At 37.1% G+C, this 19,389-nt stretch overlaps 1 protein-coding gene across 1 annotated transcript in view; it reads right to left on the minus strand.

Annotated features, from left to right (window-relative positions):
* The window catches only part of KIF21A (kinesin family member 21A), a 114,416-nt gene that overhangs the window by 32,917 nt on the left and 62,110 nt on the right, over positions 1–19,389 (minus strand). The window contains 12 exon segments of the mRNA XM_031059012.1: positions 629–817; positions 1,155–1,272; positions 1,443–1,527; positions 3,752–3,790; positions 7,025–7,228; positions 7,926–7,989; positions 8,614–8,803; positions 9,583–9,778; positions 13,744–13,859; positions 15,264–15,431; positions 18,568–18,702; positions 19,341–19,389. The exon segment at positions 19,341–19,389 is cut by the window's right edge and continues 15 nt beyond it. Coding sequence (XP_030914872.1) covers positions 629–817; positions 1,155–1,272; positions 1,443–1,527; positions 3,752–3,790; positions 7,025–7,228; positions 7,926–7,989; positions 8,614–8,803; positions 9,583–9,778; positions 13,744–13,859; positions 15,264–15,431; positions 18,568–18,702; positions 19,341–19,389 — 1,553 coding nt within the window.

The following is a 19,389-nucleotide window of genomic DNA, read 5'->3' on the forward strand; positions in this document are numbered from 1 at the left end:
ATAACACCACTCCTAAAAGCCATCAAGCCTAGTATTCCTCTTCTGACGCTGATCAACAAGGGAAGTGCTAAGGAATGACAGGGGAACAGCAAAAGCTTAGACAGTGTATAACCATAAAGCATATATATGTTTAAAAAAGAAAAACAAACAAAATACTTTCCACAGCACTCCCAAAGTGCAGTTATTTGTGGCTTGGGACTCTTGAGTCATAGGTAGTGTGTCATCTCAATACTAAATACATATCTAAAAAGGTTTGGTCAATAAACACCTCTGAAACGTGTGTTTCACTGATCCTTGTTCTTATTCTCAAGCAAATACAAAGAAAGTGGGGAGGAAAGAACACAAAAAGACTTTTAATCAGGAACTATCTCCAGGATTATGAGAGTTCTTAGAAAACTGAAAATGCTTATTCACCCAAATCAAATACCTGTCAGTAGCAATGCATTCAAAAAAATTCTTCTCTCAATTCTGATAGAAACTAGAATGATTAAAGAATCATTCACTGGCATTATGGGTACAAAACATACTTCTGTCTTCTGCAATTTATCATCAAATTTGAAAAAGAAAACGAGAGAAGTAGAAAATGGTTCAACAGATTATACAAGATCAATAATTTTCTACTTCTTACCCAAGTTTTGAAGAACCTGATCTCTTTCGAGCTGAGTGTCTCGAATTTTATGTTGTAGCATCATTAGTTTCTCTTCATACTGTTTTTTCAGTGTTTGCAACCTTCGCTGGCTGTTTTCCAGCTCATCTATCAGTTTCTGCTTAATGGCTATTTCACAGGTGATATTTGCCAAGTCAGCTTGATAATTTTCTAAAATAGAAAGATTTCTGTTAAAGTAAAGCAAGGACCACATGAACATAGATAATCCTTGCAATCTTAGGGTCACTGTAAATACATATTGTGCACGGGAGGATTCCACACAAATTACAATGAACCTGGCCTCTGGTCAATTTCAAAACCCATACAGGGACTCTTGATCAGCTGTCTATTACATGTTTTAGCACCATAACCAAAAAATAACTCACAGAACATGTTATTCACAGAGAATAACACACAGACTGTTTACAACACACTTTCTTGCCTACCAAGACCTGAGGTTTGACAGATATTATTTGCAAAACTCTACAGAATATTGCACTGACATCACCTTTTTCATCAGAGTCAGAATCTGATTCATCTGAGCTTTCAACAACTTCCATATCGTCTTCATCCTCATCATCTTCCTCTTCTTCATCATCATGATCACTGACTTCCTGAATTTCCTCCTACAAAACATACAGACATTAAAGCAGCCCCACACTTTTCCATGCCTCAATCATTTTTGACTATCACTGTGAAGGCGCAATATTCACCTAGCACATTATTAATTTTCTTTCTATAACATTGTAAATCTTTAAACAATGAACAAATAAACGAAACACTTATAAATACTTACTCCCTCCAATTCATTATTCTCTCTCTCTGAAGTGCCTTTTTCATCTCTTTTCTCCTGCTCGTTGTCTGTGTTATCCTCCTTAACACTAGTAGAAGAGGCAGACACAAATTATTCACAAACTGAAATGGCAGTTGTTTCCCAACCCCCAAACCAGTAAGTTGCAATTCCAAATAATGACGAAAACAAAGTGTAGTTAGAAAAATGTACAGGTGTTGGGTGTGGGTAAAACACAACTTCCAAACTTCTGCAGATAATAAAATAATGCCTAATTACTCTTAATCTTGGTTTGCAAGGTAATAGTAATAATTAGCACATTATTCCAGCATAATGCACACTGGGACAATCAGAATATACATCTCCATGTACTACAGCAGTACTCATTTTGCATGGAAGTTGCAGTGTACCCAGAGTAGCTTTTACAAAACGATAAAATAACATTGTGTGCAAGTACAACATACATTACAGGCATTCCTGCACTTTCAAGCTATAACAGAGCCTGCTCTACTTAGAATAGTCTTAACATTTATGTATAAACCTTAAACAATATCCTAATTTATTGTACTGTAACCACTCTTTTGATTAGTTATCTACTTTGACATAAAGGGAATGCTCAAAACACTGACACAACAATAAATAGGGTTTACAGCAGGGGTTTGTTTTTTTTTGGGGGGGGGGGTTCTAAATGTTTGGTGTATTACCCATTAGGGCAAGTTTTAACATTTTTAAGTGCACATTTAAGGCATCACATGCAAATACAAAACAAAAAAATATGTGGCACTCTACAAATTGTCCCAGACCAGGTATCAATCCCTCTAGTGCTACATGTACAATATCTAAAGCTCCAATGGATGGGAAGTTGTGACAGAATAGAGCTAGACACCATAGGGGGTACTAAAAAAAATGTGGGTAGGACTGCTTAGTGTGGAATCCACCTCAACTAACATCAGCTGCATAAAAGTTTGGCAAGTTGTGCAGTCAGTGATCAGGCACAGAAACTAGAAATGCACATCTTCCCCCAGTGATATCAAGAGGAGCTCAGATTCATGATCAAACTCTTGGGCAAATCCAATACTCAGTGCAGGAACAAGAAATATACAGTAGATTTGAGACACTAGGATTTGGTGACACCTTTAAAACACAGCATGAATCTAAAATGTGCCTGTTGAATAACACAGCGCTGTGTACACATGATTTTCTGTTGTATTACTGTATTTTCTGTTGTATAATTATATCTTTTTAATCTGTTCAATGCTAACTGATTCCCTTCTGCCCCACTCATTTCCAGTTATGAGCTGACCATGCACAAAGCAGAAAGCTTTTGCTTGGATCATCTGAATCCATGCAGCAGCTAGGGATGCTGGAATTTAAAAATCTAACCAGATTTGTAAACAAAAAAATGCCTAACAGGGAACACTGTGTCACATGATCTCATTTCCACAGATTCTCATCTCCCTCAAACCAGAACATGTTCTATGTTGTTTATTAAGCCTAAAAGATAATGGATATTAGCTGCAATCCTCATGCAAATTGAGGCCAACCTCCAGTTTCCCTTCCACTCAGTACAGAACCAACCACTACAGAAAATTTGTGTTCTGCCAAAGAAAGGGGACAGACAGGAAGAAGGAGAGCCAGCAGCTCTCCCAGGTAGAACTGTACTGCTTAGTGTGTGTGCTACTGGTTTGTGGATTCACATCATCTGCATCAATTCAGTAGGCAGGTTTTTTGGATCAAAGTAGACAGCAGAAAAATAAAAACTCCTTTAGTTTCACTTTTAATCATACTACAGTTCTCTTTTTAGAGCTCTCAGCTTAACTGCTCTCTGTGAATGACTATTCATCTACTGGTTTGGCTGAAATAGAACGGGAGGAATGACCAAGGCTTGTCTTATGTTTTCAGAAACCAAAGCAGCAGACTTGACTGAGGTGTGATGGTCCAAGACACTCTTGATCTCACATGCCAAAGTCATTATTGTCATATACTGCCTGCTAGACATTTCATACTATATGTGCTACTGCACCTTCCTCCTGCCTTTCATTTCTCTTAGGCCATGCAAGAAAGAAAACAATTAATTCAACAGGAATGTCACCTCCCCACAAAAGCTTGCTTGACCCTGTGTAATTCCAGAGTCAACCTTAATTCCACAACAGAGCTTTCTTCCAGTTAAAACACTAGCTGGAAGTGAAAACCCGGAAAGAACTCTGAAAATTAACTGCTCCTGAAGTACCTATGAAGCTGCCCAACTTCTTTTCATGTATGACAACCAGTTAATTGAAATGACAGGTAATTAAAAACCTGGGAAATATTCCAACCTTCTTTCTTCTTGACTGCTTTCCTCAAGTTTCTGTAGCCTTCAAAAGCACGAGGTACAGTATTGGAAGGCCAAGCCAATGAAGGACAAACCAGACAGTGAAAAGCAAAAGTGATAAGAAGGTAAAAAAATGATATATATGAGCTTGCGGAGTTTAAAATGAAATTTTAAAAGATACCATCAAGAGACAACAAGTAGTAAAAAGGCAATACATCCTGGACAGTTGGAAAGTAAACACAGAAAACAAAAAAGAAGCATGTGTAGGTTAACTAATTTGCCACTGATAACAAGTAAATTCAAGTTACACTAAGAAAGAAATTTTAGACTATATATTTAACCTTGTGAATTACTTCTAATAATGGATTAAGAAAATATCTCAAATTCTAGAAAAAGCTTTCTCCTCTTTCTCCACTTAAAACTGGCTGGTAAAATACTGAAAATTGCAAATACTCCCACCGACCCAAAGTTATATAGTCTCAGGAATATATCAGGAAAAAAAAACCAATGCACTAGTTTTATATATGCTGATAACATATTGTCATATAAAGTAGGAAAAAGAAAACTTTTTAATCATTACTTTACTAATATTCTAAATAATATATTCTGAATATAATTAATACAAAAAATCTTCAAATTGCATTCATGTTTTCGTTTGGGTTTTGTTGTATGTTTTTAAATAAAAAGTAGAAAACTGCAGCTTATTTTTCTGGGATTCAGCAAGTACATGTGAATAATTTCTTGTTATTTTTTAATAAATTAACAAAAAACATGCACCAGAAGCAATGAGATGGACAAAATGTTAGTATTTCTGCCTGCACTTTTTCCTCTTGAATAAACGTGGATTTATCAGTAAAAAAAAGTCTGTATGACATATATAAGCATAGAGATGGCTTAAAATTAATCAACTACTGAAATTCCTCATTTCCCATTTTGACAAAGTTTCGAGCAAGAGCTTTTGCTGCCTTTTCACCTTATACTGCCAACCACCTCCCTTTGGTATCAGCTAGGAGGTAGCAAGCTGAACACCATGTAACTTTCATCACTAATTTAGGTTAATTAAGGTTAGAGGAGTCAAAAGAAAACAGTCAGAAATGGTTACCAGGTATGTAAGGTTGACTAACAACTGAAAGGAATGTGGAAGATTTGCTCAGGGGCTTCTAGTGGGTAAGTCACATTAAGTCAGACTGTGGGATACTCCAATCAGTAGGCAAAATATTACTGCTGTGTAAATTGTTTCCAATAAACTTCATGGCAGGTGCTTATTAAGGCTACAGATATTTCACACTACATATTGGCTGCTCATTCAGAACCTTGCTCTTAGACCTTCAGGCCACCTCACAACAATTTAAATAAGTTCTATGTATTTAAAATTATGCACCTTTTGTCATACTGGCCCATACCCAGGAAACAAAAGACTGAGAAAGGCAGCAGAGGGGCAGAAATAGTAGCCAGGCTTACCAATCCCATTTTAATAGAAAAGTGCTAGTTAGACAACTTTAAAAGAACAGCAACATTAAAAAGAAATAGCAGACTAAATGTACCTAAATGCCTACAGAAGACAGAATTATAACAAAGAATCCCCCATCAAGCTGCATGGCAAAGTGTCTGTGCATTACATTAATGTACACACTGCCAATTCCTGAAATTTCAATAGAATAAAAAATCACAGTGATATAGCCTTAACACAGACTTTTCACTAATTGCATAGAAGCACCCTGCAGATGGCAAGAATGACAACGTATAATCCCTTTAAATTCTAACATTTCTCAGCATCTAAGGAATTTTCCTCCCAATACGTGCACCTCAGAAATTTCTAAGTATTTATTACAAAGCGGTCTGCAGATAGGCCAGTAGATAGATTCAAACCTTAGCAGCACTTTGAAGAGTATGACCCCATCTTATAGAACACAAAGCTCACTTTAAGATGGAGCAATCAAGAGGCCTTTTCCAACTTTAATTTTTCTATAGCTCTCTAATTCTATAATGCTAGGATTCAAAACTGATCTCAAAAATAATTTATGGTAAGTAGTCCCTACTTTTGGATCAGACTACTTGGCCATCCCATCACAATATTATTTTCTTGGTGTCAGAAAGTATGACTGGCTTTCAAAAAAACAAAATAAAACAAAAACAAACCACAAAAACACAACCTAACAACTGCAGCTCTATCTAAGCATGTAGTTAAATGTATGCTTGATTTTAAAATGTGTTAAAAAACACAAAATCAAATCTCTTTGTTCCTGCATTTACAGTTAAAGGGCATACTGAAGTGCTTGGCTGAAGAGAGGACAGAACATTCTGCTGATTTTATTTAGTACTTCCATCTTACCCTCAAGTTCCTACAAAAATGAGACAAAATCTATCACAATCCCTCTAAAAGTCTTAGAGCTTCCTAAAAAATGATATGCAAAGAATCTAGTTGTACTTAAAATGACTGTTCTCTAAAAGCATCAGACATTTGTGTAGTGAATGGATTGATTTATAGATACAAGACCTAAAATTAAAAATATGACTGATCCTCATCTACTTTATACTTTGACTTTTTCAAGCTTAAACTGTTATAGCTTTACTCTGAACTTGTAGAAGTCTGAAGGACCATTATTAAAAAGAGTAACAGAAAAGAAGCATGGAAAATTTCAAGTAAAACTGAGAGATTTCTAATAGATGCAAAGTCTCCAAGTACACAAAGCCTTGCTGTGCTAACTGCTATCTAAACAGGCATTTCTGTCAATTTCTATGAGGATTTTAGTAGATGAGAAGTTGGACTGCAAAAAAAACAGCAAAGCATAATGTTGCAGAGAATTAGGAAACCTTAAATTAAAAAAACATTCACAGAAGCAAAAGATAAAGCAAAAGAAGCCATTTCAACAGCTACCAAAGAATCCCCAGCTATTCAGAATATCTTTTCTTCAGAAAGCTGTTTCAGTTTTGACATAGAGTTGAAAATCATTTTACAATTTTTTTCAAACTTCTGTTAAATTTCAGGTGCATTTTAGAAGAAATTTTTTTAAATGAAAATTTAGAGAGAGCACCTGTGCTTTTATCATTGTGCATAATTTCATAGAAAAGTTCATTACAAAGGAGACAAATAAGACTTCACTGGAAGAAAAGATGCAAAAGAAAAACCTGTAACTTCAGCATGTAAAAGGGTTTGAGGTAACAGCAGTTAAGGGTCCAAACCCACACAAAAAGCCTTTTTAAGTCTCAGTAATTAAAAAAATAGGCCTTTTTACTAAGAAAGAGAAAACAATTAGCATCATAATTCATACACCACCTCTTTTTCTTTTTCCTTTCTTTTTTTTTCAGCTTTTCTAGATCTTTCTTGGCTATATCTAGAATTTCCATGGTCTCTTTCTCTGAGGAAAGCATAGAAGCAGAAAATGCTGATGGTCCGCCAAAGTACGTGGCTCTTGATGATGCTCTTGACAAGTTGCGTCGAAGATTTTCATTCACTGCTTCACTTTCTAATAATTTTGCTCTTAATAAAAAACAAAACAAGGAAGAATTGTAGACCATTAATTACAACTATTGCCAGTACATCAATGTAGTAAATTCCTTTAAAATACCATTTTACACAATGGTTATATATATTGTACACATATCATATAACCTTGACAGAATACATAAAAATATGTCTGTATGAACATACACACAGATGTATATATACACAGATACATACCTGTACATGCTTTATGAACATAGATAGTATATGAAAGCTACACAGAAGCTCTAATATAAACTAAGGATAGGCCAGATTATTTTTTGCATGGTATATGTCCAAGACATAGATAAATAAAAATATCTAAAATATTTGAAAGTTTTTGAATTTTAAAAGAAAGTTGTTTTTTTAAATTTTTTTAAACAAGTAATTTCTCAGTGCCGTCATTTTTATATGAGGTTATAAAGTTCTGAAGGACTGTTCTAAGTTTTACTGTCCTTGGTACAAAAATATTAAGTTATCACCATAATTTAGGCAACATCTTACTCTCATTTCTATTGTCAGTTTGATCTCTAACATTTTACATTTTTGTGTCCAAGAGCAACACCAGATGGTCTTAGAAGCTGAAGGACCACTCTCCTAAAGTAATCCCTACAGAGGAAAACAGCTGAAGTATTGCTAACACTTCTAATATATTTTTAAACAAAAATCGTCCAAATACGTATAATGCAAATACCTGAGATCTTCTATTTCCTTGATATAGTTATGAATCATGTTGCTAATTTCTTCATTTCCTTCCCCTTTGAAAGACAGAGGGAAAAGGGGAATGAGGGAAGGGAAACATAGAGAAATGGTGGTAACAGTATAAACATATACAAATAAAAAAAATATATAGCTACTAGGCACAAGGTACCAGCAAAGGGAAACAGTCACATGGGCTACACATATAAATCTTAACTTATTTGTAAAATAGCTTTCCTTCTTAAACTGAGTTACATTTTTTGTTCCTCTCTCATATGATCACCATACGTAACTTGTTTCCCATATTAGCACATTTTAACAATGCTTAAATCAAAATTACTTATCTGGAGTTTAATTTGGAGTCAAATTAACTTGGTGTGGTTGTTAAACCACCACAGGGGCTAAGCATACAAATAATTTATATATAAAAATAGTATTTAATGTTTCCTCTTGTTCACATTTCTAAATGAATGGTCAAATCAGGGTACCAAACTATTTATATTATTAAAAAAAGACTCCAGAAACAGAAGAAATAATCATATGGGGGCCTATCCCTGCCAAAGCAGGTCCTACATTGCTAATAAAAAGGCATAATTTCATTTCAAGGGATCAATGAAGCAAGGACATACAATTAATTTAAGTTCATGAGTTTATGAAGCAGTTTTTGCACATTCACAGCATACCTGTCCTGGCTAGCACTTGGTTGGCCTGATCACTCATCAGCTGCGTTATTCTGGCTCTAAGAGCATCAATAGTCTCTTGCATTGCTTTAATTCTAACACGCAGGTTGTTGTTTTCTGTTTGCAGCATTGCATTCTCATGGAACATGTCATTGATGCTTTCAACGCCTTCTTCATCTATAATCCTTTTACCCTTCAAGAAAGTAAAAATATTTTATTACTAGTCAAGGCTGACCTACACTTAAAAAAATTCTAAGTTAGTAAATGCAATCCACAGATGACTCAGAATGCCAAGCAGACACTCATAACACAGGATAATCTCTCAAAGAGTTTAAAACAATGATAAAGGGATAGTTTTCAAAAGACTGATGTCTGGGCCAACACCTTAGCATCTGGGTTTTGTGTAATTCCACATTAGTCTGAAATACAATACTTCTTGAAGAGGTTAAAAACAAGATAACTCTTTATCAAATCAGAATACTAGCTCAAGAAGAGCAAAAGGTGATCCTGTTTGGTGACAACCTTTATTGCTCAAAACGCTGAATTAAATTCAGAAAGAAACAGGCATGAGTATTTGTCTTATATACTTGAGACTCGATTTTTAAACAAACTGTTTTAGCCATCCAGGAAGTTTTCAAAACATACATAGTAACTGTACACATTCACTTATGCATCAATCTAAGTTGTGGTTTGGTCATTTTTGATTTCGAAGTGACTTTCTCATTGCCTTTCAAAAAGCAAACAGCATGCATCATCAGTAAATATCACTGACATTTGCTGACATCTCTTTGTTTGGGGATACAATCTACATTTTCTAAAAACATCTGGTTATCTCTGGAATTAAGTGTTGTTTACGTCAGGGCTGCTTTTCCAGTGTTTTTAATGTATGAAGTGGAAATAGTCAATGGGGAAAAAAACCCGGTGAATTATAAGCATTTTAAAGCAGAAGAAATCCTAAGAGGACAAACTTACAGTTTTGTATTCCATGAGTTCCATCTGTAACCGTGCAATCTCACTGCGCAAAGCATTAATTTGCTGACTGGCCCTGTCCTGATTAACCATCACCTTGTTCTTGATGTTCCGTGCCCGGTTGGCATACTTCAACGTGTTCAAAGTTTCCATGAAGTCTCGATCTGAAGGGCTCACACACGCTATCATGAGCGTTTGACTGGAAGCCAGAAACATAGGTCAGCATCACACACCAAGGAGAAAAAGAGCAGAGAGAAAATACCAGGTCCTCAGGCACAAGGTGAAACAAGAGTACCAACTTTATGGTATTTGTGAAAATATTTCTGCATCTAGCTCACTCCAAACCATGAACCACAAAGGTCAGCAGGTGCTACAGGTGCTATGTCTTGTATCTCCCTAGCATAGGGTAGGAGATGCTAGATCATTACTTGTTCCACACATGAAATTGTAAAAGCAATTAATGAGCATTTCCAGAAACATTTCTCAAATTACATTCAGTTTGCCTAATCATACATAAACTCAGATTAAGGAATTTATAGTCAACCTAAATTCCTCAACAGTGATTTGGATCATGCAGCTGTCAGGACTGCCTACTGTAATTCCTGAGTTGCTTACCTACTTCATCTGAAAGATGCCCAAATCCTCATCTTACCTGTCCATACATGTCTAATGTGCCTGTTCTCTACCTCAGGTTCTGAACTGGCTGAGTTCTCCACTGCAAGTTATCTTCTGTTCTCCAACAAAAGCCCAAAACTAGGACTTACCCTTAGCACTCTATGTCTGTAACCGTATTTGCACCACATTTCATAACACCACTGCTTAGGGCAACTTTCTGCAACAAAAAGCAGCAGGATCTGAGCTCTTGGCCCAAGAGGCCTATGAACAGCGATGCTTCTTTCAGCTTCCTACAACATCCTCTAGCCATCCCATCATGGGATATTATTGCAGGATGAGAACACAATCCATGCTCCAAATGAAATATCAAGCAGATTGACCAGTAGGAAACAGTAGGACAAAAGCAGAAAAAAACCCAAAACAATTTTCACTCCAGCCAAGTGCTTCCATCATTCAACAGGTTCCTTCCCTCTCTCCCTGGAGCATACTCATTTCTTGTCAGGTAAGAGCAGCCTAGAAGGTCAGAACCAGAATTCCAGCTGCAGGTCACTCTGAAGGTGCATACATTGCCTAAATTTTCAACAGAAAGGGAAAAACATCTGCATTTGATGGACTGAGAACACTCTTCCAGGTTTTAAAGGAACTTGCTTCTCCATTGCATGTCACAACTTGGATAGTTAAGTTAGGAAGAGTGAACTGTCTCTGGGGCAAAGGAGCTTTATCTGCATCAGGCAGGCTGGATTCTGATCTTCACCTTCTATAATTTCAGACTAAAACAAACAAATGAATCCCTGCAACAACTCTGTAAGGCAAACAATCATATTCACCATATACACTGGGAAATCAAGCTAGAAAGAGTAACTAGCCTGGGGCTACAAAAAAATTCACTTTCAGCAACTCTTCCTCAGTTCTCACCTGTATCTTTGTGCCAGTTCTCCAAACTCTTTTAGTCCTCTAGATAAGGCCATGCAAGATTGGGAACAATTTTTTTAATCCTGACATTGAGAATGCGCTTACTTTTCTAAACCTCAGGGGACTGGTTCTGCCTTGTGTTCAACTTGAACTCCAGTTTCCTATCTAAACTGTAAAATGGACCAGGGTTTTTTGACACTGTTCTACTTCCTTTATGTCACCACGTCTTTAAATTTCTCGCCCTGCTCCCGAAGTTAGGAAGGTTTGAATTTTTCATATTATACATTATAACATCCCTTTTAAAACACCAATACTCCATATTTTTATTTGAATAATTCAAGAAACATTAATATTTAAGTGCTGCTTCAGAACTGTTACAGCATTATACTTAAAATAAGGATTATTGTGAAAGTAGTACAGTGATACAATGTTTTCATCACTGTTAATTTAGGATTAATCCAAATCATTACTAGTAGATTTCTGTAAGTATTTTTTAAGAGAGAAACAATAATGTGGACAGTTATACCTAGGGTAGAAGTTGGAAGGCTACAGAAAAGGCATAAAGAAATCTAAATCTGATTGTCCAGGAGAAAAAACTGCAATAGATGTTAAAATTTAGCTTTCCCACGCATTTTGATTGCCAAAGCCCAGACAAGAAATCATTAAAAATGTGAGGGTTTGATATTAAAATATATATGAAAAAAATCTTCCTTAACAGCAACATGCTGATTTGAGATGTCTCAGCATGTATGTCACATACCAAAAAAGCCAGTGGGGAAGGAAGGCTTCCACACAATTCTCATCAGAAAAAAAGACAGAAAGAATACATACAAGTATCATTAAAACATTCTGGGGCAGCATTTCCTATCTGTACATTTGTGCTAGTTTTGGCTGGGATAGAGTTAACTTGATTCACAGCAGCTTGTTTGGATTTGTGCTGGAAACACCTACCATAGGTCCATGATGCAGATATGTTTGAGCTGCTGCTGAGCAGGGCTTTCACAGAGTCAGGGCCATTTCTGCTCCTCAGGCTGCCCCACCAGTGGGTGCACAAGGGGTTGGGAGGGGACACAGCTGGGACAGCTGAGCCCACCTGACCCAAGGGATATTCCATCCCATATGGAATCGTGCTCAGCATATGAAGCTGGGGTAATGAGACGAAAGGGGGGATATCCAGAGTGACAGCATTTGTCTTCCCAAGTCACTGTAAGGCATGATGGAGCTCTGCTTCCCTGGGAATGGCTGAACACCTGCCAGCCCATGGGAAGCGAATGATTTCCTTTGCTTTGCATGCATATGTGACTTTTGCTTTAGCTAACAAAGTGTCCTTATGTCAAACCCTGACTTTTCTCCCTTGTGATTCTCTCCGGGGGCAGGGAGGGAGTGTCCGTGCGGGGCTCGGCCGCCGCCCCTATCGCACACTAAATAAACTCCGGGACTGCTCCTGAAGAACACGGGGGGGAGCCGCAGAGCTGTCAGAGGCGAAGATATTTCAGAGTCAAAATAGTATTTCTACAAAAGGCCGATTTTAAAAGAGTTTGCAAAAACCATGCTCAGTAGATGGTGTACTTGATAAAAATTTAATGAAGTGCTTTTTGCATTTATTTACAGAAAGAGCTTAACAGAGCTATGCTGTTTGATTTCTTCTGATTTGTTTGTAATTCTTGAATTTCATTCTCCCTTTTGCACTTTTGAAAGTTTCTAGCCCTTATTTTACTTGTTTTTTCTGGCTCCCCCTCACATTGCAGTGCTTCAGCTTGTTACTAAAGCTATCCCTCTGAAGAGCATCACAACAGTTTGAGAATTTTCTTCCACTTCTCCCTACTCCTTTGGGTAAAAACTTCCTACTCTCCCAGACATAGGAGCCAGGCGTATTGGATCACATAAAAGAACAAGAGTACTACCTTATTAAAATATACTCAGCTTTGGTCCCTCATATTTGTACATGTTAGCATTACAAATACAAAATCTGTATTATTTTAATAAATTTGTTAATGTTTCCTTATATAAAGCCTTCAGAGGTCCAAGCTCCCCTTCACTGGATGTTCAGAATGTATACAAATGGATTCATACAAACCCTGGTGAAAGACTGCTTTGTTTTTATTAGGCTGCAATCCAGCATCGGGTAACTGAACAGATGCATCATAAACTGAGATACATAATCTCTAAAAAGATGGAAGTGACCTGTGGGTGGTAAACTGACTCCAAGCTCCTGTGCATGGCAGTCCGAGCAAACAATTCACCAACATTTAAAAAACAAAGCAACTACAACAACAAAAAAAACAATCTCTAAATGAGAAACTCATCACAGCTTTAAAATATGCTGTAAACAAAATCTACCATTTGTACTATCTACAATCTACAGATATTTTCATGGGAAGAACTTGCCTGAAAATGGTAACTTAAGTAACCTGAAGCTTCATGTCTAGTAAAATAACAATAGCACTGAAAAGAACAATGCAAAGATCCTCCTTAAAATCTTTCCCTTCCTTTGACAGCATTATTTGCATGCAATTTATCTCCAGAATCTTCCCCCAACAAGACTTTGTCATTTAATGTTCATTTTACTTTCTGCTGATTATGTTCTCATTCGTGCTCATTCACAAAGAAATACATAAAATGTTCCAATTTTCATACCTGTTTCCCCCAAGAGAGTCCTGAAGTAGCCTTGTAAGCTTTGAATCTCTGTATGGTACATGAGTTGCCTTCTTGCTTTTATCTCCCAGTGCACTAATTACATTGCCAAGTGCCAGCTATAAAACACCAAATCACAAAACACACAAGTCAGAATCACCTCCTGTGTAGTTTTATATTAAAACCCCTATAAACTGGAGTCAGCATATTGTGAGAAAATTAATATATTCATGACAGTTAGCATAAAAACATTTCTGAAGACTTCTGTATTTTACATTTAGAAATTCTTGTGTTATCAACAGTGCATCAGATGGCTTACAGTCTGGCACGTGGAAGTGCCAAAGCGCATAGCACAATTCATATGCACTACTAATATCTCATGTCAGTCACAAACTAAAGTTGGTACTACTTAATCTAACAAATATTTGCTTTGGATGATAATTAAATTGATCTTACTTCTAACAGTAGCTATAATTTCTTTAAAATTAATTTGATCAATCTGCTTTATGCTACATTTAGAATAAAATATGGGGCATTTTATGAAGAAAAAACCCCCAGAATTTAGTACCTCTACAGTTATAAAGCAAAAAAGATCTGATAATGATTTGAGCATTTAAGACTTGAAATTAAAGGCTTGTAGTCCATGGCTATCCTGTTCCATTACTAAAAGGATCTAATGCTTTTTTACAAACAATCAAACATTTGGCTGTGAAATTATTTATGTGGAAATGCACACACTTAGTCAAACTGAAGGACTTTGCTTTAGGTGGCGCCCTGTACTGCAAGTTCTTGCTTTGGAAATGCTGCAGTGATACCAGCAGATGAAGAACTGCACACACCCTGCTTGCTTTGAAGGATTTAAAGCACTTTCAATCTGTTCCACAAAACTGAGGGCTGGACTTCACTGTAAATAATAGGTTTGTGATCTTATATTAGTTACATCACACTGATTTTCACCTTCATGCACTTTATGTGTTCTTTGTTTGGACACAACCATGTCATCTAGATCCCCCAAATCCTGCTGGCTTTGTGCTTATGTCAATGATGAAATTGAACTGAATATTCTCTCTTCCATGTAATATAACCAGAACTACAGAAAATAACCAATGTCATGATGGCAAGAGACTCATTGAGAAAATTCTAATTGTAAAATACCCCAGAAAACTGGTACTGCACAATAGCCCAGGAAAAAACGAGGTATGTTTTCACATATAGAACAGACATGTACTTTTGTGTCTCATTTAAAAGAGTTGCACAGAGCCTCCACATAGCCATGGTGCACAAAACAAAGATGTGAAACTACAATCGCCACTGATAATCACCAGCTCTATTTTTCAGTGCAGTTCAGCATTAACAAAAAACATTAAATACAGTTAATTTAAAAATTACTTCATTTTATACAGTTAATTAAAAAACAGCCAGTACACAGACAAAAAAAAATTAAGCTATAAGCTATAAATTTCATTTCTAAGTGTTTGGCCTGGAGTTGTTTTACATCATATTGTATAGTTGTATAGTCTTACTAGTCCACAGTTGATGGAAATGCCTTCCTTTGCCCTTTCTCCTGTAGCTCCTGTTCGCTTTAACCTTTCAGATCCCGCCAGATCAACAAAATGAAACTTGGCAGTAAGAGTTTCATATTCATTCATCTCAGAAGACTCAGATATTATCCTGTTGTCAGTGGCATTATCCTGAAGCAAAGAAGAACCCACAAGGCTTGGTGAGATCTTTCACATTAACATTTGCAAAGTTCAATCAACAATTATTTACAAAACTACCTCTTTACTAGGACTATCTCCTTATTCTTTCTTTTATAACAGTATTTTGAAACATACTATCTCCATTTTAATCATAGGTACTAACATATCATTCTTGAAGACCTAGTTCTAGATGCATGTGATTAAAAATTACTTTAAGTACAAGCTACTATTGCTTCTTGATGAAGAAATAATGGGAAACATCTATTAAAATATACACGTCTCCAGCAAGGTCAGCAACAAATTTGTATCTCTCCTAAAATGCACTCTTGAATCAATTGTCAAAGGAAACAGATTTAAAAAAACCAAACAACTCTAATTACATTATTATCCCACAAAGTCACCAGAACCCGCTAGTTTATAAACCTACTGAATAGCTGAAAGATATTTTGATTTTATACCTCTCTAAACCCCACCACCAGCCTCCCTGTGGGATGATTCTTCAACTTACATTAGGAATTTTTGTTGGAAACCATTTCTCCTAGCAGTCAGTATTCCACTAGCACTTCTGACGTCCCCAGGAAATAAGAACAGTAGAGGGAACAAGGGCAAATGAAGAGGTTCCTTTCTCCCTTCCACCTTCCTCCCCCAGGTAATGACCAGCACTTGCTGCAAAGCCTCTGTCAGTGGAGGGAGCCTGCCCAGCATTCCAAAGCACTGCAGGAAAATTATCCTTTTCCATTACACAATCCCAAACTTTTTTATGGTCGATTAGTTTGGTTCTACCATTCACTGTAGACTTCTATTTTACTTCAAGTGTAGTTAGATTTATTGTCAGGAAAGTAACACAATGAGAAAAATCTTTAAATCACTCACTTCTTGACCTTGCTGGTAAGACACCCATTGCAGGGCAATTTCTACTAACTTGGCACGGTGTCGGATAATAAGCACATATGGAGTGTATACTGGATTCATAACAAACTCTCACAGCCCAAATTACAAGCTTTATTAGGAATTTCTAATCACATTAAGCATAGAAAACCCAGAAAAACCTTAAAAAACAAAACCAAAAAAATCCAAACAAAAAAAAACCCAAACAAAACCAAACAAACAAAAAAAAAACCCAAAAAACAAACAAACAAACAAAAAAAAACACCAACCAAACAAACTCAAGCCTAATGAAAAAGCCAAACACAGACCCTCAGGTATTCTGTGGTGACGTTTACGTCCTTGGCCAGCCAGCCTACAGTTCCCTTTGCTACTGCAAAGGGTAATGCAGGTCTCTGCAGACCAAACTCTTCTGATGGTAGTTAAATATTTCATGCATCCTTTTGTAGCAGTAACAGAAGAGAATGGGAACTGTGCCACTTCCACAAGACCAGCAATCATTATTTCTGTTATTTGATGTTTACACTCTGGGGGCCACACTCTTATTCCCAGCCCTCAGAGCCATGATTAATGCATCCCTTCACTGTCCCTCATTTAGCAAGTGAAATGCACATCCAGAAACTTCCCAGAAGCCTGGCTGGTGTGCAAAGAGCCCCAGGAGCATGTCTGAGCACTGCAGCCCTGGCTGCCTGCCAGCCCTGGGCACGGGCCACCGCACAGAGGGGGCACGGCCACGGCTGTCACCCGAGAAGGAGAAACCGCGTTGCCCTAGTAACAAAGGTCTCCCAAAACTGTTGTCTGCAGAAACTTGAGCTACATCTCTCCTGGCCACCCAATAATAGCTTGTATTAATTTAGAGTCCAAGAGCGTTCAGAGGACAGTGTCAGGTCTATCCTCTACTCTCCTAAACAATATGGGGAAAGAAGAGGATGCTGTCTTAAAAAATTAAGGGTTTAGAAATGCCCAGCTCCACAGTCAGATTATCTTGTGCGTATCTCCCAAGAAAAGCTGAAACAAAAGAGTTTGACATAAGGCAGAAGGTGGCCACCTCTTCCTCTAACACAAGCCTCTGCAAAAACACAGGCAGAGCTGGAGCAGTTCAGCTGGCGAGGAAGGCTGCAAGTGCATCGGCACAGGGGGACTGCTGTGCCAACAGCCTGCAGAAACAGGCCCCCAGAGGACTTCTCACTCTCCAGTAGACAGTGTGCAACAAAAATTTCCAAGCAGACAGCATCACCACGCAGCGACTGAAGTGCCCTCTGTGGGCTTGGAGTGTGATGCCAATCCCTCCCAAGTGAAGACAGCTGACCACACCATCAAATCCACAGTTTCAGCATGGAAAGCAGAAAGAAGTGTTTTTAGCAGGTGTATAAAGCAGGTCTACATACCACAAAGGACCAGGAGGGAACACTCATTTTGCCTGTAAATGATTATTTGCCGTATTAAAAAATAAAAGCAACCCCCCAAAAAGCACTGCAAATCCAATTCACTGTTCCACATGCTTAAAAATGTGATAACTATGGGTCGGATGCTAGCCAGATAGTATGTAATATTTAAAAATTATATGCAAAAGACCTTTAGAATACTCAAGTTAAGTCAACCTGAAGGTAATGTAGTTTTCAGTAATGTGGATTTCTTCAGAGCTCTCCCCTTTACAACATACACCGAACAGCAACTAACAGCTGAATGCAGAATATTCTACAGAACAGCTTCATGTTCATTCATAGTTTGAATTTCAGGTGTATAGATTTAACAAAATACCTGCACCCTGAATATACAGCTATTTAAAATACACACACTGAGCCTCAGAATTTAATGCTTTTCTACTTGCACCTTATTGGATATCAACAATTAATCTGAAATATCCAAGCAGTTTCAGTTAGCTGACTGCAAGTTTAAACCCACTAACTGCTAAGACACTTAAATGTGCTTTCCCAATTAAAGACAAATTATATTTTAACTTTCTCGCTTGTGTATGTCGCAACAAAATACTGAAGAAAGCACTAGGAGAGAATAGGTAGGTTCCTGTAAGAGTCTGCAATTTATAGTTGCCTCTGGCTAGAGGATGGTTACATACACACAGATTAAATCAAATTATTATAATGCTTAGCAAATTCATCAAGCATTATGATGACTACAGCATCCTTACTAAGTCCAATTCAAATAGCAGTGGCTGCCAAAACTATACCCATTTTGAAAAATGGCTACTAAAGAGAAGTTTACCAACAGCATAAGTACGTACGGCATTAAACGCGGGGCAGACTCTGGTCTGACACAAGTGTATGGTGAAGATAGCGTGTGACCGTGAGCTCTGAACGTTCATCTGAGTGCTGGCAGTGGTTCGAGACAAAGCTCCCAGCTTCAAGCACTGCATCATCTAGAAAACAGGCAACAAGGACATTGCGTCCCTTGCTGGTTAAAGGTAAAATGTTCTATAGCTAAAATTTCTCTCTTTGCTATGCATTCAGTTCCTATATGCAAAAAAAAAAAAAAAGGACAAAGATCCTTAAATAAGCAAACTAAAAGTATTTTTTGTGATTTCTGTAAAATACTTAAATCTTCGTATTCCCCTCTTTAGCGTACCCTGGTAGTAACATACCTATCTTCATTCACCTGTACAAAAAAAAGTAAAATAACATTTGTATTCAGATTTACAGTGTACGTGAATAGCAGTTTATTTCACATCAGCCAAAGGCAAAGTTTTCCTCTCAAAGAAAAAATAATATACGTAAGATTTGGGAGATCAGATTTACATATTCCCCCAACAGAACTATATTATGAACAAAAGTCTCTTCCCAGCTTTAAATGAAAGTGATATGTACTTAGTATCAAATATATCAGATTTAAGGCTAAAAAGAATTAAGAAAATAAAAACTTTAGCTAGCTTTTACACTTAATTGCCCAGGAGACAGATATAAGCTAGCATGACCTCGATTTTTAAACAGACATCAAAGCATACAGACATTTTTAGAATCTACTTGGCATGTTACAGTGTAATTTATTTCCAGTTATCACCTCAGATTCTCCATTCACAGTTCGAGTTGTAACGCCCACTGTATAAATT

Source organism: Geospiza fortis, unplaced genomic scaffold, assembly GCF_000277835.1.
Source record: "Geospiza fortis unplaced genomic scaffold, GeoFor_1.0 scaffold424, whole genome shotgun sequence".
Lineage (NCBI taxonomy): Eukaryota > Metazoa > Chordata > Aves > Passeriformes > Thraupidae > Geospiza > Geospiza fortis.